The sequence below is a fragment of the Elephas maximus genome, chromosome 5, assembly GCF_024166365.1.
Source record: "Elephas maximus indicus isolate mEleMax1 chromosome 5, mEleMax1 primary haplotype, whole genome shotgun sequence".
In the NCBI taxonomy this organism is placed as follows: Eukaryota; Metazoa; Chordata; class Mammalia; order Proboscidea; family Elephantidae; genus Elephas; species Elephas maximus.
In genome coordinates, this window is record NC_064823.1 from 30,822,011 (window position 1) to 30,848,329 (window position 26,319).

At 38.5% G+C, this 26,319-nt stretch overlaps 1 protein-coding gene across 3 annotated transcripts in view; it reads left to right on the top strand.

The window, feature by feature from the left end:
* SEC24D (SEC24 homolog D, COPII coat complex component) overlaps positions 1-26,319 on the top strand; it is a 110,821-nt gene that overhangs the window by 44,070 nt on the left and 40,432 nt on the right. For all 3 annotated transcript variants that reach the window (XM_049885427.1, XM_049885426.1, XM_049885428.1), the window contains exons 9-11: positions 12,695-12,833; positions 16,497-16,612; positions 24,648-24,772. In XM_049885427.1, coding sequence (XP_049741384.1) covers positions 12,695-12,833; positions 16,497-16,612; positions 24,648-24,772 — 380 coding nt within the window. The remainder of the gene's footprint in view (positions 1-12,694; positions 12,834-16,496; positions 16,613-24,647; positions 24,773-26,319) is intronic.

Genomic DNA, 26,319 nt, shown 5'->3' on the forward strand with positions numbered 1-26,319 from the left:
ATTGTTGTTCCTTGGGATGCCTGAAAATCATGCCCAAATTTGTCTGGAGGACAAGTGATTTTTAAAGCGACTCTTTGTGAGGAGCATAGCACTATCTTGTGTGTGGTGATAAGGGCAGGAATTTGGGGGTCAAATGGAGCTGGGTGCATAAATTGACTACCAATTCTAAAGTGACCTTAGAGTGACTTCTAGTGTGACCTTGAAAATTTTACTTTTTTGGATCTTTTTTCTCTCACAAATAAAATTATAATACCTTAATTTCATAGTTGTTTAAAGGCAAAATAAGCTAGTACAAGAAATGACAGTTACTTTTACTGTCATCATTATCAACATTGTGGTTATTTGCTATACAATATTAAATCCCTCCAAGGAAAATTTCGTTTATTTTAATGCAGCAACCATTGATTTTCGGTGTCTACTATACACAAGGGGAAGAAGTGTGGTAACTTTAAGCAATTTCATTTACTTGAAGTGCGTACATTTAAGAATGATACTATCATACTTCTTCAGTGATTCTAGTTACATACGTATTAGAAGAAAGTGGAAACTGATGTGGACTCCATGATTTATATTTACACAAAGGAATTGTTCACTTACATTTTAAAGGAATGTTGCATAGTATCTGTCATTTGATAATACTGTCTTCTCTGTTTTTATTATTCAAGTTAAAAGCAATTATATCACTTTTTTTTTTCATAATGTTCTTCATGGGCATTCACTGGAATGTCCCCCGCAACCCCACCCCCAATCTCCTGCATACTATGCTGGCCTTTAGCCTAGTACAGTCCTATTCATCCTATAAGCTTCAGTTCAAAGTTAGTGTCTCAGGAGAGCTTCCAGAATATTCTGCTTTATATTCCCTCATGTAGCTCCCTTCATACCATGTAGCACAGTTTACAGTTTTGTATCTGGTATTTGATGAATGTCTTTCTTCGTTTGGGCTGCATGAGAGTGGGGACCATATCTGATTTTTCTCACCATTGTATTCCCAGCACCTAAAACTGTACCAGGAACACTTTTGTGCTTAATAAATGTTTAAGTATGATGTTTTTATTTATACGATCTCCTTTACACATGGAAGTATACTAGAATTTTGAGGCCAAGTAATTTGAAGAGATTTTTACCATGGAGATCTATCCTCAAACATTTATGGAGCATCTGCTTTGTGTTCAAAAGTAGATGTCAAGTACAAAAGCCTGTAGTTGAAGCTGAAAGAGTTACAAAGTAAATAAGGAAGGAACTGGCAACCAGGAACCCAGCTTTTAAGGCTAAGAACCTGCATTTTGGAACCTCCTCTTTAGCCAGGCATCTACTATTGACTTGAGTTTTCGCATTCTATATAAATGAACATATTTTATTACCCACATGAGAAGTGCATGCTCTTATGAAAAATAGCCATTTGAGGACTCACTGCAAATTATCCTTTCTTTTAATATTGCTAGCAGATAAAAGCAGCTGTGCTGACTAGGATAACAGTTGCTTAAGGGATTTCCTGGACAGTAAAATTCTGACGTTTAGCTTGGGTTTCACTGTTATTTCCCCCTCCAATGTTTGTTTATTTTGATTGCCTCTCACTATAAATGTGAAGGTATTATAGTGTGTATGTGTATATTTATGAGAGAAAGAGGGGAGAATAGGAAAAGGAGGGAGATATATGAGAGATAACATGTTTTAAAAAAGGATTAAAGTCTTTTAAATGTTATTATTCATTGTTGGGAAAAATAAGAGCATCATTGACCTTCTTTAACAATATTTCTAAAAATACATGTACAATTCCCATTGCCACTGAGTCCATTCCAAATCATAGGGACCCTACAAGGACAGTAGAACTGCCCCATAGAGTTCCAATCTTGCAATCCTTGTGGAAGCAGATTGTCACATCTTTCTCCTGAAGAGCGGCTTATGGGTTCAAAGCACCAACCTTTCGGTTAGCAGCTGAATGTTTAAACATTACGCTACCGGGGCTTTTTACAGGTAAAACAGAAGGACCATAATTATAGAGGAGTCCTTGGGTAGTAAACTTAACCCACTCAGCTGCTAACGAAAAAGTTGAAGGTTTGAGTCCACTCAGAAGTGCCTCAGAGGAAAGGTCTGGCAGTCTAATTCTGAAAAATCAGCCATTGAAAACCCTATGGAGCACAGTTCTACTCTGACACACATGGGGTCTCCATGAGTCCGAATCCACTTGAAAGCAACCTTTTTTTTTTTTTTTTTTTTTAACTGTTCTTGGCACTTGGGATATATCAGTGAACAAAACAGACAAAGACCTCAGCCCTCATGGAACTTACACTCTAAGAGAGAGCAACAAGATATTGAACCTGATAATAAGAAAACTATCTAATGCTGTGGAGAAAGGAAGAGCAGAGCAGGTAGGGGCTGGTGACCCCTGGAGGGTAGAGTGCAGGTTCAGATTAAACAGGGCGGCCTAACTGAGAAGGTGTTATTTGAATAAAGACTTGACTCCTACGTAGAGGAAAGTGTTCTAAAGATGTCTTCATAGCCATATAAAGAATTGAGACAAATGGAGTGAATACTTTGGCCAACTTGTAATTCTGCATGAGAGACAAAGGGAGTTTGCCTCTAGGCTTATTACTTTTAATCCTTTCATCTTTCAGGTGGGGTATTGTACAACTTTTCTTTGAGGAACAGAAAGCTACCAGTTATTGTACTATGAAACATATTTGAGTGAGGTGATTTTTAGTCCAAAATATACTTTCATCATCTGTGGAACAATATGCATTCTTATAGCAATTGACATATAATTCCAAAAAAACCCACTGCCATTGAGTCTACTGCAGCTCATAGCAACCCTATAGGACAGAGTAGATCTGCCCCATAGGGTTTCCAAGGACTGGTTGGTGGATTCAAACTGCCAACCTTTTGGTTAGCAGCTGAGCTCTTAACCACTGTGCCACCAGGCTCTGACCTATAATTAGATGACAAAATATAATTCTCCCTTAGGGTGAAGACAATGTATGATAGGTCAAATTTTAAAGAAATGTGGGAAAATGTCTCTCAGCTATAGAATTACTTAATATCATAGCTCCTTGAAGGAGTGCTTTACTCAAAAGCTTCCAACATCTGTTCCAGCAAGAAAAATGATGCTGATCTTTGCAAATGTACCCATAAATTGAAAGGCTGTGTCAGCATAGCTCAATTCAAACAGACCATTTTTTGTTTAAGAATCATTACCTACCGTTTACAGTTCAGTCATGAAATAGCACTGCCATTCAGGAAAACTGATATTACGGTGTTCCCTTAACTGCGCTGATACTTATTTTCCCTTCTGGAACTGTGCGTGCCCTCTTAGCAGGAGCAGCCCTTTCATAGACTTTGGGCATGTAGTCTGATTTGACCTTCCTACCAAAAGTCCTCTGGCATGAGAGTACCTGTGGAGAAAGGTCACAGCTGTGTTTGTTTTAGGAGACTTTTGGCCTTTCTGAGAGTGGTCTCCTAGTGTAGTTATTTGTGCATATTTTGGGATAAGCTTAGCTTATTAGGGTTTATCACACTGAGACCTAATCTTATGTAATAAAAGAACTGGCAAACATCCTCAAGTCCAGAGTTGACTTCTGTTTTTCCTTTCTTCCCTCAGGTTCAGTTTTTTCCTCTCTCGTTTTCTTCCTTTCTTGTCAATAATGATTTATTGAGAACTTGCTGTGTAATCTAGGCCCTGGTGATCAGTGGTGACCATAAAGTTTATATGAAGTTCACAAAAGTCAAGTTTTTTAGTGAAAATTTTAATTAAGAAATTAGTTTAAAATATTCAAAAATATTTTGGGTTTATTTTTAAAAAGAGTTTTGTCAATTGAGTATATATAGGAGATGATGAAGCACACCCAAAACCAAATCCAAACCCATTGCTGTCAAGTTGTTTCCAACTCACAGCAATCCTACAGGACAGAGTAGAACTGCCTCATATAGTTTCCAAGGAGCGCCTGGTAGATTTGAACTGCTGACCTTTTGCATAGTAGCCATAGCTCTTAACCACTACACCACCAGGGTTTCCAATGAAACACACAGAGGTCCTAAACATCTGTCATGGTAATTGTAAAACATGATAGAATTCACTAATTATGAGCATATTTCAAAATGTGTACCAAAACGTCCTGTTTTTGCAAGGACATTTTTTAGTCAGTGGTAAAATCTCTTAGCTGTTTTCTGTTAGAATTGTTACCATGTAGTAACAACTTATTTGAGGTGAGTGAATAAGTGAGTTTATGTGTGTGTCTTAAACCTGGGGAGTCAGGACTTACCACCGTACCTGGCTTTGAAGACTCCTCCTGACATCACCTCAGGCTTCCTCTTTATCCCTCTTCATCTTAACTGGACAAGGCTACTAGCCTACTAACCACCAACATACTCCATGTGTTTCTTTCTGTCATAGGTTATTCTCACTGACTAAAATTTTCCTTTCCCTCTTGTCAATCATTGGAAATAGATCTCCTGGTAACTGCCATCTCTTCCTTAATAGAAGCCTTTATTGACCCGACTGCCAGTGATTTCTCCTTTCGTTTGTGTCTTTTGCTATAGCACCTATCAGGAGCTGCCCTGGGCTTATGACGGTATAGTTGTGGGTGCCTAATAGGTATTTTGCTTTTCCATTCAAAACCTTATGACTGCCCACTCTCCTAGGTACTGTGTTATAGGAGACACAATAGTAAACAAGTTAGACCTGAAAGGCACAGATTTGTGAGTTCAGTGGCGGTACTGAAAGTAAAGCAGTGTGATGTGTGCTTTGAAGCACAAGGTAAATGGGGGCATATAACTGAAACATCTAAGCCAGTCCTGGGGGCATATGTTCAGACATGGTTCCAGTTAAGACAGGGTCTCTGAGATGGTAGGAGGAGAGGAAATGTTGGGTGCAGACACTGTTAGATGACTGAGTGAAAGTCAAGGGAATTCCTATCAGAGGCCTTCTGTTTTCTTTGTGAAGAAAGTGACAAAATTATCTGCTGAGAGACGTGGAGGGAGGGCTTATCTGGAGGATTAAATAGGGCAGAAACCCAAAGTAAACCAGATGCCGTCGAGTCGATTGTCACTCATGGCAACACACATTCTTTCAGAAGTAAATCTCCAGGCCTTTCTTCCCTGGTGCCTCTGCTTAGATTTGAACCACCAACCTTACAGTTAATAAAACCCAATTAATAGCCAAGCACTTAACTGTTTGTACCACCCAGAGACTCCAAATAGGGTGGATAAGGTAAAAAAGAAAGAAAGAAAGAAAAAGCTCCTATAAAGAATGAGAGAGAGATGACAAGAGAAACTTAAAATGGATACCAAGGCACACTGAGAGCTTGGTTTAAGTCAGAGACTACAGATATTGGTGCCTGGCTCTGAAATCGTATGCTTTTGTACAGAAGCAATATACAAGTGGTTCCCATATAGCACCAAAAAAAAAAAAAAAACACTTACCATCGAGTTGATTCTGACTCATGGCAACCCCACATGTATCAGAGTAGACCTGTGCCCCACAGGATTTTCAGCGGCTGATTTTTTGGATGTAAAATCTCCGGGCCTTTCATCCAAGACATCTCTGAGTGGACTCAAATCTCAAACCTTTCCGTTAGCAGCTGAGAACATTAACTGTTTGCACCACCCAGGGACCCCCTTTATAGCACTGAGAAAATAAATAGTTGGAATGAATGAATGAATGAGAAGTCAAGCAACAGCTCTGCCATTTATTGATGCTAAGGCCTTGGACAAGTTACTTCCCACCTTTGACCTTCATTTCCCATCTGGACAACATAGATGGTAATCCCTACTCACAGGATTGTTAGCGCCTCAACATCAAGTTGAAATTATATATATGTATTTTAAAATATAAATAGCCACACAGGAAATAGTTATGATTTTACATATAACATGAAAAGTCTGGGTCAATAAACTTTTTCAGGATTTTTCAGTGCTGGATAGACAAAGACTAACTTCCAAAACAAAAAGACTAACTTCCAAAACAAGGGGACGTTCAAGTCCAATATAAGCTCCGGTTATAGTTCTAACAAGGATAAATAGACTTTTTTAGTGGCAGGGTGGCAAAAACAGTTAAAGGGTCAACTACTGGCTGAAGAGTTACTGGTTCAAGCCCACCCAGCGGCGCATTAGAAGACAGGCCTGGTGATCTACTTCTGAAAGGTCAGAGCCTTACAAACCCTATGGAGCAGTTCTACTCTGTACACAGGGGGGCGCCATGAGTCAGAATCGACTTGACAGCAACTAACAGCAGCAGCAGCAGCAGTGATGTTGAAGAAAAAAATTGAAAATAATCTCTCAAGTGTCACTAACACTCAAACTAGCAAGAACATAGTTTTTTGGAAATGTAAAAAATTAAGAAGACCAACTAATAATACCATTCTTGAAAAACGATTTGTATTTATAATTAATGCAATATATTAAATGCGTTATTATCAAGCTCTATTTCTCTTTAAAAAAAAGAAGGTATATATTCTTAAACGCATTCAGAAAATAGTACTCTGTTTATGCTGGACTTGTTATTTAAAAATAGTCAAACAAAATAGTACTGCTGTTTAAAAAAAAAAAAGGGACTGGCAAGTAAGTAGCCTATTGACTTGTATTTTTTCTGTCCATGTAGCCTGACTAAATGTCAAATCTGGTAAACCTAAAAATAGAAAATATACTAGCTGCTTCTCATTTCTCTTTCATATGGAAATTTCTTTAATGCGTGCAGTTGATACTGGCTATCTTTTCCTTTCAGCTTCTGGGCCTAATCCTCTGGGAATCTGAATCTTCTTGTTTTCCAGCAAACCTAATAGTCTGCGTGTTTAACATTTTTAATGGGTGGTTGTTCGTCGTAGGTTCTGGATCATCTTTTCACATACCATTTCCATGCTTCTACTTATATCTCCCAATTAATTCAATTGCTCACTGACCTCCTCTAGAGAGAGGTCCAAAAAAGAAGCAGCCCCCAATCCCCAGAAGTAACTGCTTGCCAGATGCGTTGACAAGGTACAGTCATTGCTGCTCTGGATATGTATTCGTAGTGATTTATTAGGGATGTGATCCTTTATCGGGCTGTTACATTTTGTCAGGTCTTCTTACTGTGAATCTTCTCACCCGGTTTAGGAGCCACTGTAGCTAAAAACCCTGGTGGCATAGTTAAGAGTTTCACTGCTAACCAAAAGGTTGGCAGTTTGAATCCACGAGGCACTCCTTAGAAACCCTATGGGGCAGTTCTCTATGAGTCAGAATCAACTTGATGGAAACAGGTGTGTGTTTTTTTTTTTTTGGTTTTGTAGACAAAAATGTCTCTCCCACACCCAATAACTGCTAGCTGAGATATTTCCTTCAGGCACTTAGTGAAGCAGAATACGGGTAATGTGATGACAGCTGTGTAGTCCCAATACACGGGTCACTTTGCTGGAGACTTCTAATGAGAGAAAGGGGAAGAGAAGAGTACATGGAAAATGGAAAGTATGCATTTTTTCAAAATTAGTAAACAGATGTTAGAAGAGAAGGGAAGGTAAGTAAAGAGTGAGAGTGTGTGGGTGTGGGTGCACATATTAGAATTTTTGTGAATTGTGCTGAAAAAAAGAAAAGTGAATCATGGGGCAAATGCTAGAACAGAGGGGCAATGGGGACACCTTTCAACAAGCAGTATCCTGGTTATAGGCAGAGAAAGCCAGCCAGTTGCTGTTGAGTGAATTTCAACTCAGGCAACCCTGCGTGTGTCAGAGAACTGTGCTTCATAGGATTTTCAGTGGTTGATTGTTTTGGAAGTAGATCAGTCAGGCCTTTCTTCTTAGGTGCCTCTGGGTGGTCTCGAACCTCCAACCTTTCAGTTAGCAGCCAAGCGCATTAACTGTTAGCACCAATAATAATATATTTTATTAGAGTTATACAAAATGAATATAACATCTTGCGTGTTTTGTTACCTGCTGATGAATTAGCTGGAGCCCTGGTGGTGCAGTGGTTAAGAGCTACAGCTGCTAACCAAAAGGTCAGCAGTTTGAATCCACCAGCTGCTTCTTGGAAACCCTATGGGGCAGTTCTGCTCTGTCCCATAGGGTCTTTAGGAATCAGAGTCCACTGAACAGCAGCGGGTTTGTTTTACTTTAATTTTTAATTGCACAGTGCCACCTACTGGATCTGTGCTAGAAAAACATCTTCATATTTTCTTAACTTTCCTGGTTTGGTATATCTGCTTTTAATATTTAGTTACTGTCTGTTGTTTATCATTTTCCTGAAAACATAGACTCTGTAGTCAGATTTTTCTTGATCATATGTGTACAAAAACTCAAATACATACTCTTCAAACTTTATAAAAATCCTCATGTTGGTTCTCTTGACATTGTGTTTCATTTCCTTTGAGCATCTATTTTTGTTTTGGAAATGCATTCTGTGAACAGTTTAACATTACCTTTTTAGGCTAAAAAGGGCTTTTGTTAATGATCTTGAAACACTATCTCCCAACATTCTTTTTACTCATACCCTGTTCTTTTAATTATATACATTTACATGCTTGTTCAATGTCTTTCTATTCCCCTAGACTGTAAGCCTCAGAGAGGCACACAGTATACCCAGCACTTACTATAAAAATGCTACTTACCTGAGGTAATAGTAGGAATGTTTGGAAAATCAATAATATATTAAAATAAGAAGACCTTGAAAATTTTACCAATGTATCCAGGTTTTCCTTGATACAGATATCTTGCAGGCTACTTCTTTTATATGAAAAAGTAACCAAAAGTTTTTGTTTTGTTTCTCAATTACTGATATTTTAGCACTGAACCTAGCTTCCCAGTGAGTTACATTCTGACTTGTGTTCTGCAATCAACCGTGATGCTACACATGCACAACAGAAGAGATACGTTTTATTTAATTAAAGTGTTCTAATTAAAATTAGTACCAATATTATATTTGGCATGGCCATGGTAATCCAAATACAGGCAGAGAATTAAATATTATTCTCTTTCCTCTGCTTCCCCATCACTTTTCAAATTGTATTAACTGGGTCATGTCACACAGGGTCAGAACCAAGAATAGTAAGAGGAGGTTTTTAGAGTCACTCTATCCTTTCACTTTTCCATTTAAGATAAGAACAGGGAATAAAAAGGACAGGGATATGCTAGAGGCCAAAAAATCAGAGTACATTTATGAGCAAAATTATAAAACCTAAAAATGTTTTAAATGTGATATAATATCTTTTGTAAGAAAAAAAATTAGGGAAAAATTTGGAAAGTCATCAGCATTATTTAAAAAAAAGCTATATACACTAATGCTGAATTCAGAAGAGAAGTGAAATTAGCTGTTTATGAGCTCTTGCACACTCCTGTGTGGCAGATAAGCAGACATCTGGAGAGAGCAAAGAAAAATTTCTGATGGTTTTCAGCATGGCCTGAGGGATATGAAACAAGACAGCACAATTTAGAAGCCCATGTCCTGTTGCCTGAAAATAAAATGTAAACAGTTAAAAAGCTTTTAACATTCTTTACTGTCAGCACAATTGTCTGAAGACCTTACATACAGATCCATCATCCTGCTTCCAAAAGAGTGAAAGTCGAGAAAATGTAAGCATATTTAACAGCCTAGATACAGTCATTGCTTGACGCTGGTTTATGACTAGACATTCCTTTTCAGGGCTGCAAGTTTGAATCTGCCAGGATTGGAATGCTTAGGTGTTAGTTGCTGACAATTTCACAGTAATTTTAGGCTGGGCCTACCTTTGAGCAAGTCATACCAATAAAAATTAGATCAGTTCCCTTCCATTACCTCTGGTTTGTCTAGAAATAATGGCATCATATTGTGTTTCTGAAGTCTCTCAGGGAATTGATTACAGCCTTTGCTGCTTTGAAAATAAGAGGATGCGGAAAAAAAAAAAAAAGATGGCTGGAGTAGAGGCAAATGGTAGGCCTTCTCCATAGTTTAACTTCTCAAAGCATCTTCTGATCTCAAAAGTTGAAGCTCTAGAACAGAACAGTCAAAGAGGCAGGATGTATAACTGGATTTTTGAAGACTCAGAAAAGGCTACTGTCTCATTACGTTTTTGCTGTCTGTCACTTCTTACTCTCCTCATTCTCCATTCCTGGTTCTCAGGATCTTTGCTTCTACCTACATCTTTTTGTTCATTTCCCCCTTATCTCTTCAGATTATTTCTTGTTTTACCAGCTAAAGACCACAAACATTTGCCATTTTATGCCTTTTAAACAAAGGTTGGTATAAAAAAGAGTATTGTATGTTTCAATATGTTTGCATGTATGTGTGTACATTTAAATCAAATTTCTACAGTGTTTTTAAAATCTACTCTGCATCTCAGCTTTTACCCTAGGTTGTATCAGTCTCCTGAAGGGTAGATCCCATGCCTTCTAGATCACTTTTTAATAACATTTTGCAATAACAAACAAGTTGGCTAATTTCCATATTTATATAAATAAATGCCTCCAGGAACTGGAGAGTCCATTTCAAACTTATCCAGCTGTAACTCTCCAGTTAGAAATACTCCTTCCTGAACTGAGTGGTTTTGAGGGAGGAAAGGGGGTTCTGTATAGAAATGATAAGTTACCTTTTGTCCAACAGTTGTGTGCCAGGCACTGTGCTCTCTATTGCACATGTTGTGTTGTTAGGTGCCATTGTGTTGTTTCCGACTCATAGCAACCCTATATACAACAGAACAAAACACTGCCTGGTCCTGCACCATCCTCATTGTTGCTATGTTTGAGCCCATTGTTGCAGCCACTGTGTCAATCCATCTCGTTGAGGGTCTTCCTCTTTTTCACTGGCCTTCATGTATTACCCACATGTATTACTCATTTAGTCCTTGTCACAACCCCACCAGCGGGGCACTAGAACTGTCCATACATAAGTAAGAAAATCTTAACTGCTGTCTGGCTTCCTTGGGCAGGAGGTGGAGGCAGGGCAGTGCAGAAGCAACAGGGAGTGCTTCCAAACGTTTTTTAAATCCTTTCCCTGACTCCTTTGCATACTGTGCTGAAGCTGTTTTTTCTGCTCTGGGGCCTCTGTGCCTGAAACTTCAGCGGCGGATTAGTCTTCACGTTGACCATCTGGTTGTTGTTGTTGGTAGGTGCTGTTGAGTCAGTTCCGACTCGTAGCGACCCTGCGTACAACAGAATGAAACACTGCCTGGTCCTGCACCATCCTCACAATTGTTGCTGTTTGAGCCCATTGTTGCAGCCACCGTGTCAGTCCATCTCATTGAGGGTCTTCCTCTTTTTCACTGACGCTCTACTTTACCAAGAATGATGTTCTTTTCCAGGGACTGGTCTCTCTGATAACATGCCCAAAGTATGTGAGGTGAAGTTTCGCCATCCTTGCTTCTAAGGAGCATTCTAGCTGTACTTCTTCCAAGACAGATTTGGTCCTTCTTCTGGCAGTCCATGGTATCACTAACACTGTAATTCGAAAGCATCGGTTCTTTTTTCGTATTCCTTATTCATTCTGCAGCTTTCTCATGCATATGGGCAACTGAAAACACCATGGCTTGGGTCAGGTGCACCTTAATCCTTAAAGTGGCATCTTTGCTTTTTAACAATGCAAACAGACCTTTTGCCATCTGGGTAGGGAGCAAAAGTGGACTTGGGCAGAAAATAGCCTTATGAACCCACCTCCTCACCACTTAGCTCCTCCTCTTCAGATCTCCATTAAAAAGCTAGCAGTCTGCTTCATTTACGTCTTTTTCTTTAAAGAAGGTTGACGTGCCAAACCCTATCATTCTCATGCTTTTCTAAAAATGTTTTCTTCAGGGAGATTTATAAAAACTAGAACCCTTGTGGTTTTAGGCTAAAAGGTGGAAGAGTTAGAAAAAGGCCATATTCTAATGCTGAAGCATTTCCCCTTTCAAACTTTAAAAAAATATGTAATGGTTTCCTATGTATGTTTATGAGGAAGAAGAAATTGAAATGCTTATTTTTCAGTCCTGGCAGAGTATGACCAGCCATGTTGAAAGCACTCTGTGAAACATTTTGTCAGCTGATAGAGTGACAGAAAAGGCAGAACCAGCCTCCTTGCCTGAATGAGAGTTGTTACCTATTTCTTCAAACAGATAATTGCATTTTTGAAGACGTATTTTGTATACTTAGATGAAACTATGTAAACAGCATACTGCTATGCAAAATAAAGTTTATAAAATCAGACCCAGTTTACCTCTTTATTTATAGTCTATGAACAAACAGCAAAATCTGTGGTAAAAGGCATCCAGGACATTTTTAATGTATTATTGCCATCATTATATCCCTGTGTTCTTCCCTTCCTTCCTCTCTTCCTCCCCGCATCACACACATATACACAAACGTTGTTGTTAGATGCCATCAAGTTGGTGTATATATAAACACATGTAAATATTAAGAGCTGGGCTTCTAACCAAAATGTCGGCAGTTCCAATCTACTAGCTGCTCCTTGGAAGGCCTGTGAGGGAGTTCTACTCTGTCCTGTAGGGTTGCTATGAGTTAGAAATTACTCGATGGCAATGGATTTGGTTTTGGGTATATATAAATATATGCTGTTAAATGAGAGAAATATTTAAGTTAATTTTTATTTGAATATTATGGACAATGTCTTATTGCTTGAATTCACATGGCATCCAACAAGGCATCCTTACTCTCCTGGAGAGTGTTAAGAGTTAGAAGTTCCATAAACACTGCCATTAGAAGACTTTTCAGATTACAGTTATTACATAGGATTTCTGAAATATCTATTGCTTAATTTTACTTGCTTCTTACAGACTCCCCTTTACCTAGTAAATCATGGCGAGAATGGACCAGTCAGATGCAACAGGTGCAAAGCCTACATGTGCCCGTTTATGCAGTTCATTGAAGGAGGAAGGAGGTATCAGTGTGGATTTTGCAGCTGTGTGAATGACGGTACGTGGTGCCATTGAATGCTCCTTATTGAATGAAATACATTACACTTGTTAGCTTAGAAGCATAGATTTTTTAAATTTTCTATTTACAAGTACCACCTTCTTTGTAACTTTATTGGAAGGAAATTAATCAGAACATGCTCCATTTGGGACATTCAAGCCCCTCCTGGCCTTACGCAGCTCCACGAGCCTCACGTGGAAGCTGTAGTGTTTCTTATAAAAGAAAACTCAAAAGTAGGAAAACATTTTATTTTTCAGTCTCTTTGCACAAGACTCAGCTAGTAGCAAAATGCAACATTTCACCTCTTATATTTACAAACGGTAAAGCTGAGAAACTTTCCCTCTTTTGTCATTCTTCAGGCTTATTCTTGAATATGAGCTCATGAATATTTAGGAAAAGCTTATGTATAACTAAGGGCTTTAACACTTATATGGATTTTTTTTTCTCCAATATAAATCCTGGATTGTTTAGAGAGGAAAGAAAATTATTACAAAGGGCTTTTCCATATTCATTTTATTATCAGTTTTATTCCAATTTGAATTCACTGATGTTGAAAAAAACTGCAAACTTGTCAAACGTGTGCTGACATTTATTAGACTTGTAGCATTTCTCTGTTTTTAATTCTTTCGTGTTAAAGCACGTACTCAGATTGAAAGTGTCCTCACGTTCATTTATACTGATAGAATTTTTCTAGAACAGTTTATGTGATGAGTATTAACATATGAGTTTTCTGCATGTTTTCTTCTGTTCCTGCCTTCACGGACATTCTTCCCTGTGGTTAATTAGAGCTGACACCTGTGCTGCACGCTGAGCCGTGTCTCCATGGATGCTGGTTACTCCCTGGCAGTAGAGCTCAGGCACAGTTTTCTGCTTACACCATTGCCTTCATGGCATCTCTGCCCTGTGATCATTCTCTGGTGGGAGAGCACTGCTTGTGTCCTCGCTTCCCTGCCCCTTTATCATGGTTCACAGCTTTGCCCACCTTAGACTGCCTGACTGGCATTGTCAGTCCTTCTCACGAAGACCCTTGGTCAGTTCTGAAAAATGCCTTACTGTGGAGTTGAATCATTGGTTTCTGGCTGTCACATGGACCTCTTGGGATGTCCCTCTCTTTGCTCCAGCTGTGGCATCTACTCAGTGGAAATTAGATAGCCCAGTGAGACCAGATTCTGTTAGCTCTCTACTTTTGCTTCTCGTTCTAAGGAAGATCTTGTTCCGTCTCTCATCCCGGCTGAAATCTGCAACCAAATCTTTGGATATTACTAAATCATGGGACCTAAACTTCAGGAGAATTCCCTGGTTGGCACAAATGGTTAAGACCTTAGCTGCTAACCAAAAGGTTGGAAGTTCGAATCCACCCAGAGTCACCTTGGAAGAAAGGCCTATCAATCCACTTTCGAAAAATCAAAGCTATTGAAAACCCTGTGGAGCACAGTTCTACTCTAAAACACGTGTGGTCACCATGCTTTAGAATTGACTCGGTGGCAAGTGTATTTTGTTTGTTTGTTTTGTTTTAACTTTAACCCAGTGACAATTCATTTATCTGTGCTATTGTTTTGGGGGAAAATGTCATAAGAAGGCAGAAGCCTCTTCTGAAACATTCAGATGACATGCTCTAACAGAGTCCCAGGTTCCTCAGTGTCTTCACCTAAGCCCTCAACTTTCTTAGCAGGGTGATCAGAAATTTATCCAGCACTTGGGGCATCCAAGAGAAGCCCTGGTAGTACAGTGGTTAAAGCAGTCAGCAGTTAAAACCTACCAGCTGCCTCCACAGGAGAAAGATGTGACAGTTTGCTTCCACAAAGATTTACAGCCTTGGAAACCCTGTAGGGTCGCTGTGAGTCAGAATCGACTCGACAGCAGTGAGTTGGGTGTGGGTGGCACATTCAGGATCTTCAGCTTGATGCGATTCCTTACCTCACACCCATAGCCTTACAAGGCCCAGCCATTTCTGGGTAGAGAAAAACTATTCAGCATTCTTGCCAACACCAGACTGCTAGCTCCGCTCAGTAGATTCTGTTCCTGTGGGTATCCACTGCTAGGAGGCTCCTATGTTCATGTTACAACAGGGTTATTCATACGGGGCTCAGATATTTGTCCCCACGAGAAAGCCAGAGTCCCTTAGATTTATGTTGACACCTACACTCTTCATTTAGGTTTAAAGAAGTCGGAGGTTTGTTGGAGTTAGAAAGAACTCAGCAAGCTCAGTCACATGGTTCCATTCTATTTCTCTGCAGATTGTCCAGAGATTGCCCAGTGGGACACATATAAGGTCAAAAGGCCTGCAGGAAAACAAGTGTCATATGGCAGTGCATAATTTATGACGTTCCTTGCATTTTGGTTTATAAAACATGATGGATAATATTAAATACTAAAATATTTAAAATTGGTTAATTCAAAAGAAACAAAAGTTCATATATTACATGTGAATGTGGATGAGTTACAGGTTACATTATGTGGAAATCACTGACCCAGACGTCCTACAAGCCAATGTGGCGTCCTCTGTCTCATCTAAATGCAACAGAAATGCAATTTAAGGCCCTCTTCGTTTTTTTTTTTTTTTATATATACTGTCAGTTTCCATTTCTACAACAGTTTTCAAGACATTGAATTTTCCAAATTCAGAGATCTCTAAATACTTATGAATTTATAAAACTTGTATTAAAAGAGATGGCCATGATATGGTAAGAAAATAGAAAAATCAAGCCTCAGTGATTTTTTTTTTAAGCCCAACCTAAGAACACAGTCCTGTTGTATGTAATCTAAGTGTTAGTTTCACAACTAAAAACAATGAACACAGAGTTGTTGGCTTTTTATAAAAAGACATTACTTTTGTGTTTTAACAAATGAAAATGTTGTTCTTTTTGAAATGCTTAAAAGCAGAGCATTGCTGGTTATACTAAATTCTTCCACTGGCAGCAGCTTTGATGGTCGGTACTATTAATCTCAAGGCAGCTGGAGTTCACTTTCACAGAGATACCAGGCCATATTTGTGCAAGTGTTCAGTATGTGACTCATCAGTGTTCCTGGGCTGTTGGATGACTTCCAGGTCTTTGCCAGAATGAACTTTCTTAGACATTTGAATCCAATTAGAGTCCCTCAGTTGAGATCTTAGTGGTGTAGTCTTTTCCTAATACAGTAATCCTGTCTACCCTGAAGCCCAAACGTTTGAAGATAACAATGCAAACTCACCATGGCTGAAGACATCTCTCAAGGAAAGGATAAGAGATATTGCAGTTACTTGTATAGTCCATGTAACCTGGGTATATTTCTGTTAGGTATATTGAAAATTCCAATAGTTAGAGTAATGAAAGTTCTTTTTAAAAGCATTAATTAAATACGGACAATTAAACCTGGGTTGTAACACCCAGTAAAAAAAATACCACTGCTTTTATCCCGTTTCTCTAATAGGATGGTCTAAATTATAAAAGTTCTTTGTCATCAATAACTTGTGGAAGGATTGAGAGGATTTTTTTAGAAAGCCTGAGTCCTTTCCAAGACAAGCTTTTTAAATAGTTGATATTTAGAATATACTGCATTCCAGGTTTAAAATGCCCTTTTCTCATACTAAATCTTTTTCCTCCCATAGTAAATTTTAAGGACTTACTAAATTGTCTGTGTTTATGAAAACAAAAGATTCCCTTTCCTGTTTGTTTTTATTAGTTCCACCATTCTATTTCCAACATCTGGACCACATCGGGAGAAGACTGGACCACTATGAGAAGCCAGAGCTGTCTTTAGGATCTTATGAATATGTTGCTACTTTGGATTACTGCAGAGTAAGTGTTCCCAGGACTTCAAGTGTTTGTACGTTGATGTCAAATCCAACTGAATAACTTTCATATGTAAAGAATTGACTCTTATTCACAAACTTTGATGCCTGTTACATGCAAAGCACCGTGATGGTACCTTGAAGACACAGATGCAGCGCTTAGGTCCCTACCCTAACATGATTAAATTGCCAAACCATCCACTGGGGTGATCATTTCTACAAACTAAATAGCAATTCCAGAAATAGAAAAAAAAATAATTTTTATGTCCCTACTGTGAGCCTTAAAGTTACATGAGGTCATCTCAGAAAAAAAAAAAAAAAATGGAATCTGGGTGGCACCGACTATTAAGCGCTTGACTACTAGCCGAAGAGTTGGCAGTATGAACCCACCCAGAGACACCTCGGAAGACAGGCCTACCGATCTGCCTCTGAAAGGTCACAGCCTTGAAAACCATATGGAATGATTCTACTCTGCACACGTGGGATCACTATGAGTCAGAATCAACTTAGTGGCAACCAGCAACGAACAACCAGATAGAATATGCTAGTTTCTTAATGCAATGTTCCATGTAGTGCCTTCTGCCTCCCTTATTTTGTTAACAATCCCATAAAAATTTCCCTTCCAAGGCAAAACTTCAACCAATATGGTCCATAGGGCCGTTGACGTGTTTCTGTGCCTCCCTCTTGTACCCCACTTGTCACCACAATCTCAGCATCTTCGTTAGGCTATTTCAGCACTTGAGGTCCTGGTTTCTGGTTTCCCTGCTATGAAAGGTAATCATGAGACTTCTCCCCTACCTTCCATGAACCTCTACTTGGTTCTTTTTTTTCCCAAAAAATTAGGGTCAAACAGTTTAACTTCCCTTATAAGACCATTAGCTGTTGAACCCCAAACTACCACCTCATCTTTATCTTCAACTGTACGAAAGTCTCACCAGTTAAACACTGGACTCACCAGCCCCTTTTACAACTCCTGCCTTATCTAAGAGTTCTCTTGAACAGAATGCCTTTCTATCCTCCTGTCATATCTGCACGTACCCCACCTGGCTAACTCCTACTAATTCTCCGATGCCTGGCTGAAGTTTTAGTTTGCATGTGTATGTACACACACGTACAACTTTATCTGACTTTCTCATTGTAGTTATTAACTGCATCTACAATTTTTTTCAGAGAATTTGGCATATCTCTGTTTTAGCAGTTGTCTCCATGGAATTTAAATCTTTGTTTACATATCTGCCCCCTTCATAGTTACTGATATCCTTGTGGGCAAGAACTTTACCCTAGTCATCCTTATTGCACCTATCGCAGTGGCCGTGTCAGGCACAGGGTAGGCAGCTGACCAGTGTAAGCCGAATGAATGAATTTGCAGATGTGTTACTATTCCTAGGACTGGCTGTTTCCCTTCTCCAATGTTGTAATGATAGCCACATCATTATGGGTGCCTTGCAGGACTTAAAAATTCTTCAGGGATTTGAGCATCTTGAGCATCAGTTCAGATTTCAGCCTCTATCTGAAACACCATGTATATAGACTTGAAGAAACAGGTCATTCTGAATTTTTTCCTTCTCTCCCCAAAATGGATACTAACTAACTGATGCCCAGTTCCTGGAAAACAGCCCCTGATCCACAGATGTCTTTCTTAGATGTTTGCTAGGGAACCAGTCAATGTATTAGGCTGAAGCTTACTCTTCTCTAAGAGAACTGGCAGCTCCAAGTGAGGCCCATTTGGCTGAGTGGTTCTGTTATTTCACTAGGTGTTTATTAATAATTTGAATCTTAAATGCTACAAAGAAGTGCCTGGAGACACGTCTCCATTTACCAGTAGAGCAGTCACCCTGCTAGAGTAAGTTCCTCGACAACAAGAGCTGTTTTTGCTCGTCTTTGCCCAGTGGTACTTAGCAAAGCTTTTGACAAATGTTAGGTCCTCAGGGTGCCCGTTACGAGTATTTAACATGATGAAATAAAATAATAACCAATGATGATTTTTAAGCTTAATTGAAACATTTCAGTGATATTCAGGTTTTCACTATAGATCATAAGGAACATTTTTCCTGACATCTTTTGCATTGACTGGATTTTTAATTTTTTTTTTCAGTTAAACAAATTATTGCACTTATTTTAGCGTTTTATCTGATTCTTTTGTACTATATTACATGGAAGTAGTTATTAAAGAAAACTTGCTTTATTATTTTAAAATGTTGTCAAGTTTAAACGTATCTTGGAAAATGTAGGAACATTTTTGATACAAATGTTGCATGTATTTCAGGCAAAAAGTATGTCAAAGTACCAATTATTTTTGGATAATTTATTAGTTCTTTGCCTGTGTTGGCAGAAGGAAAATCATTAGGCAGAATATAAACGCTTGAAGCTCCAATTAAATGTAATAAAGCTATTGTAACTAGTGATGGAAAATTTGTCCACTGATCTTTGCAACCATATTATAAATCTAACCATGCTCTACTCTTCCAGTTCTCTGCCAAAAAGGCTACATTATCTTGATTTTATGCTTTTTTGAGAAGAAACTTAGGCAGAGAGTCAAATCTATTTCTGGGAACAAAAGTCTTAGTTTCTTCAAGCTCTGTTATCTGGAAATGTTCCAGATGTCTAATTGTTGGGAAATCTCACCCAGCAGGCAAGGAACCAAATAAAATTTGTACATTTTTAAAGTTTTTTGTAAGCTTAATCTTCCTTTTACTATTCCAAGTAGAATTCATCATAAAAGATGTTGTAAATATCATCAAATTTAATTATAACTTAAAATGTAAGTACAGTAATTGATTGGCTTAGGGATTTAGATGGTGAAAAGAGCTTATTTAATTTGTACATGTATTTTTTAACACCATACAAGCTGGGAGGAAAATTACAAAATCACATTTTCCTATATTCATTTTAGGGAATTTTAAATTTACCTTAATGCCAATTGTAGATAATAAAATTAGCATTTTTAAACATTTACTATGTAGTCAGACTGTGTGCTAGGTGCTTTCTATGTATTGTATCATTTAGTTCTCACAAGGAACCCATAAAGTAAGCACTATCATTATATGAGGAAACGGAGGCTTAGGGAGCTTAAGTACTGGCTTCATGTCATGCATCTAGAAGGTGATGAAGCCAGACTGAAAAGCATGTCTACAGGACCAGAAAAAAAAAAAAAAAAAACACAGCTGCTGTTGACTCCAACTTATGGTAAACCCCATGTGTGTCAGAATAGAACTGTGCTCTGCAGAGTTTTCAGTGGCTGATTTTTCTGGATATGGATTTCCAGGCCTTTCTTCCAATGTGCCTCTGGGTTGACTAGAACCTCCAACATTTCAATTAGTCAAGCTTGTTAATCGTTTGCACCACCCAGACCATGGGAAGCCAAGTTTTCTATCAATACAGGGGATACATAGGCAAGTATTTACAAAATTACCAGAGAGTAACCCAGGAAAAGAGCCTTGGTAGCACAGTGGTTAAGAGCTACGGGTGCTAACCAAAAGGTCGGCTGTTTGAATCCACCAGCCACTCCTTGGAAACCCTGTGGGGAAATTCTACTCTGTCCCCTAGGGTCACTATGAGTTGGAATCGACTCTATGGCAATGGGTAACCCTGGAAATGGAGACTCCATCTCTGTCACAGAACTGAAAGTTAAAATATAAAATCGTCCTGAAATGCAAATCTTTTTTCCTTAATAAAAAGATTATTTCTTCACTTTATTTCACTTTTAACATTTATTAACAGAACCAAACCAACCCGTTCCCATCGAGTCGATTGTGACTTATAGTGACCTTATAGGACAGAGTAGGACTGCCCTATAGGGTTTCCAAGGAGCAATTGATGGATTCAAACTGCCAACCTGTTGGTTAGCAGCCATAGCTCTTAACCACTACACCACCAGGTTTTCCATTTATTGGATGCCTCAAATGTCTGAGGCCCTTGGTTTTGTGCTGTGAGGGGTATCAAAATTAATAAGATAATGAACATAATCTCAAGGTACTTACCATTCATTTATAGGAGTGAGAAAAAATGTATATGATTACCATAAAGCCAGATATGATAGATGCTGTAAGAGTAGAATAATCAGAGTACAATTCTCAGAAAACGGAGAGCAAAATAACATGATTTGAAGTCTTGAGGGAGACTTCTAAGAGGAAATGATGTTTGAGCTGCCTGAAGCAGGAGCAGAATGTCAGCATATGTAAATACAAGGGGAACCTTAAGGCTGAGCAGAAACAATTTCACAGCGGCAATGGCAATCTACCCCGATTCCCTCAGGGACTAGGCAGGCATTGTAAATAAGTGACGTGGGCCTAGTGTGGGGGTAGGTTAATTGGTGAGTATATGCCCCTGTTGTCCCCCAAACACATTCAAATTCAAATATTTTTAAAAAACTGTGCCAAACAAAACACTTTTCCAGCCTAACTTTTGGCTGTGCCTTCTGGATAGGAGATATTTTGCAAATGGCAGGCACTTAAAATAGTTAGTGGAGCAGGTATTGGGGAATAATATAAAGCTGGGCAATTGTTTTAAGACGTATTGGATCTTTTTTGTTTTCTACTGGGTCTAGCATCATGTCTTTGATCTCTTGCAAGTTTTGTACATGTTTGTTAAGTGCATATTATGGAGGGTCTTGAATGCCACACAATTGAAGAGCTTGTATTTAATTCAGAAGACCATGAGACAGTTTAGAGTTAAGAAAGTTGTTTCCCTTAATCCATCCATCCATCCATGCATTCATTCATTCAGTCAATTAACAGTTATTGAGCACTCTTTTTTTTGTGTCACATGGTGGGCTAGACTCAGTGCATTCAGCAAACTTCCAGTTCTTACTGGTGGGAGCATTGTGATCAGAATTATGCCTCCAACAGTTTACTCTGACAGCAGTTTGTATAATGAGAGGAGAGAGATCGAAAGTGGGAGGTATTAGAAGTCAATGCAGTAGTCCAGACAAGAGAACACGAGGGACTGAATTTGGTTACTGGGACTAGAAGAGCCGCAAAGGGCCTCGCAGTTAACTGGATGTGGATGGTAAGGGAAATGGACAATTCTATGGAGAGAATGAAATTTTAAGACTGGGTTATTTTAGAGGATGATGTTTTCTGTAAGTTTCTTATAGAAAAGACCAGTACAGTGGGGGAAATAGTGTCTTAACTTTTAAAATTTTGAGTCTAAGGGGTTGGCAGGATATGTATGTGGAGGTGTTCATTGGATTCCTGTTTAGAAGCTCAGTAAACAGGCCGTGATGGGAGAGAATTTGAGTCACTTATATAGAGGTGCTAGGAGTCCCTGGGAGGCACAAATGGTTAAGAGCTCAGCTACTAACCAAAAAGTTGACAGTTCAAATCCACTCAAAGACACCTTGGAAGAAAGGCCTGCATGCAGATCTGCTTCTGAAAGGTCATAGCCATGAAAACCCTGTGTAACACAGTTCTACCCTGAAGCCAGGGACAGATTACCCAATAAGCAAAGTACACACAGGCTTACTTGTGCTTACTTACTAATCTGTAATGCACAATTCACCTATTTTGTGGTGAAACCCATGTGAAATTGAGTACTAGAGATTAGTAAGGAAATACAAGTAGGCCTATGCCTAGCTTGCTTTATTATAAGCTGATGCATACCTTGCTTACTGGTTAATCCATCCTTGTCTGAAGCACATGAGGTTGCCATGAGTCAGAATCGATTTAACGGCAATTGATTGGTTGGCTATATAGAAGTACTGGTTAAAACTTAGTAAATGGATGAAATTTCCATGGTGGAAAGCGTGATGAGAGGTTAGAAGAGAGTGCCTGTCTTAGGCTGGGCTCTCTAGAGAAGCAAAACTAGTAAAACGTATAAATATATAGAGAAAGATATTTATATTAAGGAAATGGCTCACACAGTTGTAGAGGCTGAAACATCCCAAGTGTTTGAGTGCAGGTCACACCTCCAAGGAAACTTCCTTTCAGGTGATTGACTACTCACAGCAGATCCCATCATGGAGGTGATCACGTTATATCAGATCTCATCATGAGGGTCATCACATCATTACATGACTGCCAAACTACATTGTGACTACCAAACCACTGAGAATCATGGCCCAGCCAAGTTGACACACAACGTTAACAATCACAGTGTCCTTTGGAGAAAGATGAGAAAAGGAAAAGCAGAAGTCAGAAAAGTGGGAGAAGAAATAATGCTACTCTGGCCTGGGAGCAAAGACGGTGAGATGGTTGGCTGTGCCTGAAGTTGCAAAGAGATCTAGAATGAGAGATGGATTTTATTTCAAGTCACTATAGTTTGTGGAGTCCTAGCGGCACAGTGGTTAAAGAGCTTGGCTGCTAGCCAAAAGGTTGGCAGTTCGAATCTATCAGCTGCTCCTTGAAAACCATCTGGGGCTGTTCTACTGTCCTATAGGGTCACTATGACTCAGAATTGACTCAATGGCAATGGGTATTTTTTTTTTCTAATAGTTTATGAGTAGGAGGTCAGTGACCTTTAAGAGAACAGCTTGAGTAGTGTGACGTGGAAACAGAGTCAAAGAGATTAAACTTGGCTGGACAAAGCAAGCCAGAGTACATGGGTAGTGTAATGGGTTAAGGAAGCCAATGATGAAGCCATTACAGTTAATCAAGGCACAAGATGCTAGGCTCTCAGATGGTTAAGCGTAAGAATGGAGTGAAATATTGTGAGAGGTTTTGTGAAAGAAAAATCAGTGGCTGAAAGAGAAAGAACAGTCAGATTTAATTCCATGTTTCCAGGCCTTTGACTTGGTGTCTAGTGATATTATTGATAAAGACAAAGAAGTTGAAAGAGAATGGGATTTACAGGAAGGATGAATTAATTTTTATGCATAGAAAGGAGTTTATGCATTCCTGTAGAAATGTGCAGGCTGGAGATATGGAAAATATGTAGTGAGGAATTGGTAATGCAAAATTTAGGAGAGAATAAGTTATTTTTATTCAATGTTATAAATCAACATAGGCCTGTGTTATGAATTGGATTAGGTGTGGGAATCAGGAATGATTTGCAATAAAAATGAATCACACAGACAGCTAGAGAGTTTCTTCATTTCTTTGTCTGCTTTTGATAAATGTGGCAAAGTGGTGGAGTTTTCAGATTGATGATATTTTTAAGTCCTGTAATGTTTTAAAATTTCAAATGAATGATTTTATTAGAATAATGTTAATACCTAGCCTTGTAAAGGATGTAGAAAGAGTCAATAATATAATTTAAGGACGTTGTCAATTTTATAATTATATTAATTAAAATATAATTTTATGATATTTTTGTAATTTATCATAAAGTTTAAAATTAAATTAGTTTTAATTTTTTATTCTATATGTGAGTCACTAAAGTTGTTTACTTGTGGCTTTCTTTTCTAAATATTTTGTAAGACTCAAACTGAAGAATCACATCCTAAGAGCTATTTGAGCATCAGGCAGTAAGGGAACCAACAAGTACAGAACATTTTCATAGCAGCTGCTTTATGTTATACTGATTATTTTATACAAATAGAGACCTAACATTCCATTTTACCGCAAATATGTAGGAAGTTAGGTAAGTCTTTAACAATATGGTACAATTTTGGAAAAGTATACAATTACATTGTAGTGTATAATTTCATCTTTCAAACTGAATGAGCTTATAAAGGAAGAGATTTGAAAATAACAATGTCCAAATTAATGACATTTTGCTGTAATTTCAAAACAAACTAGTTATTGTATATACTTTTCTCTGGCACAGTTTGTGTTTCTTTCTAGGCGCAGTGTTGGAAGGCAGGCCACAATATTGTATTGACCATTGGACAGATTGCAGTAATAAAGTCTTTGGAGCTTTACAAAAGTGAACCTAATTTAATAGAACCCAGATCACACTCTGGAAAATAATCAACTTCTTTTATCATTTTTATGGCATCAGAGAATGTATTAGAAAGTGATTCAATGCCACAGATGTTATATCTTAAATATCAAATGAAAAATCTGATGACCTTCGAGGATTTCTAGTGAATGTTTTAATTTGATTATGAAATGTACAGTTTCTAATTATATATATATATATTTTTTTTTTTTGCTTTCCAATAGAAAAATAAGCCTCCCAACCCACCAGCCTTTATCTTCATGATTGATGTTTCATATAGTAACATAAAGAATGGTCTTGTGAAACTCATATGTGAAGAACTGAAGACTGTGCTGGGAAAACTTCCAAAGTAAGAAAACTGCTGTTCTTTTTAAAACTTTTACAATATTGTTGAATTGATATGATGGCCAGAAAACAAGTTCTGAATGACTCATTGATATCTCTTGGTATTGAGGACATTGGGCAATTATTTGCAAATCAAACAGTACCATTCTTTCGAGTCCTAAACTCAGAGTGATCTTTTATGCAAAGCAAAAAAAAAAAAAAGGTAAAAATAGAGCTATGATTAAAAAACATTCTAAATATATTATAAAATTGTAAAAAGAATCCCGACAGTGTGATCGGAAGGATTTGGAAATCTGTTACTCAATTTTCAAAAGCGTTGGGGAGAGTTTGAGGTGTACTAGAAACTGAACTGTCGTCTTATGGCAAAAGCAGTCACTTTTAGGCAAATTTCCTTCTGCCCATATGGTGCACTGTCTGTTCCTCTTGCAGCTTTACTGCCTCTTTGTCCTTTAACTTAACAGCACAAGATACATCACTTTTCTTGCCATTGTAGAGGTCAGTGCACGCAAGGAAAGGGATTTTGTAAACATGACCATTTTAATCATGTTAGTGTACAAACTAGTTGTTTAGGGTGGAGGACAAGCACCTAGTAAGGAGACTCAGGAGCAGTGAAAATGCTTGCCTTCATGAGAGGAAGACGTGTTTAAGAAAATAAAACAGGCTAGAAAATGTTATCTGTCACCTAGTGTCTGCAGCAGTCTCCACATCAGCCACACCTTTCCTAGCTCCCTGAACTGTTCTGGAAAGGAATGTTTGGGGGAGGAAGCATTGTCTTCAGCCTTCAGAGAGAGCTCCGTGAGTCTGGGTACCAGCTCCTCTGTGTTCCTTCCACACATGACTGGTGCTTTCCTTCATGCGAGGCTCAGACGCATGAACTCTGGACCTCCCAGGAGTCATTTTGTTTGTATCTGTGAAACCGAAGTCATAATATTCTTGAGGATGGTTTGGAAAAGCAGTGCGGATGTTTAAAAAACACTGAGGTGATTTCAAACTGAATTCTAAAATAAAGAATGAGCCAGGACCAAGTTGAATACCATGGCATAAGAAAGTCATCTAATGTCTGCAGAATTGTTTGTGCCTATAGCTTCTCTCACTCGATTTTTTTTTTTTTTTTTTTATAGCTTCTCTCACTCGATTCTTTGGGAGGAACTTTGAGAAATATGGGATTTTCACTGGTTATGCTTTTTTTTTTTTTTTTTAAATAATAGCACTCCTTCATAGGGCTGTTTAGTTCTGTGTTAGTTTCTTAGAGCTGCCATAATAAATACTACAAAGTGGGTGGCTTTCAACTACAGAATGTATTGTCTCATAGTTCTCAAGGCTAGTAGTCTAAATTCAGGGTGTCAGCAGGGCCATGTTGTCTCTGAACGCTCTAAGAGGAGGATCTGTTCCTGTCTCTCAGCTTCTAGTAGTCCCAGATGTTCCTTGGTTTACAGCTACAGCATAACTCAGATCATCACATCACCATGTTTTCTCTGTCTCTGTGTTTCTCCTGTTCTTTTATAAGGAGTCACTCAGAGTGGATTAGGGCCCACGCTACTCCAGTATGAA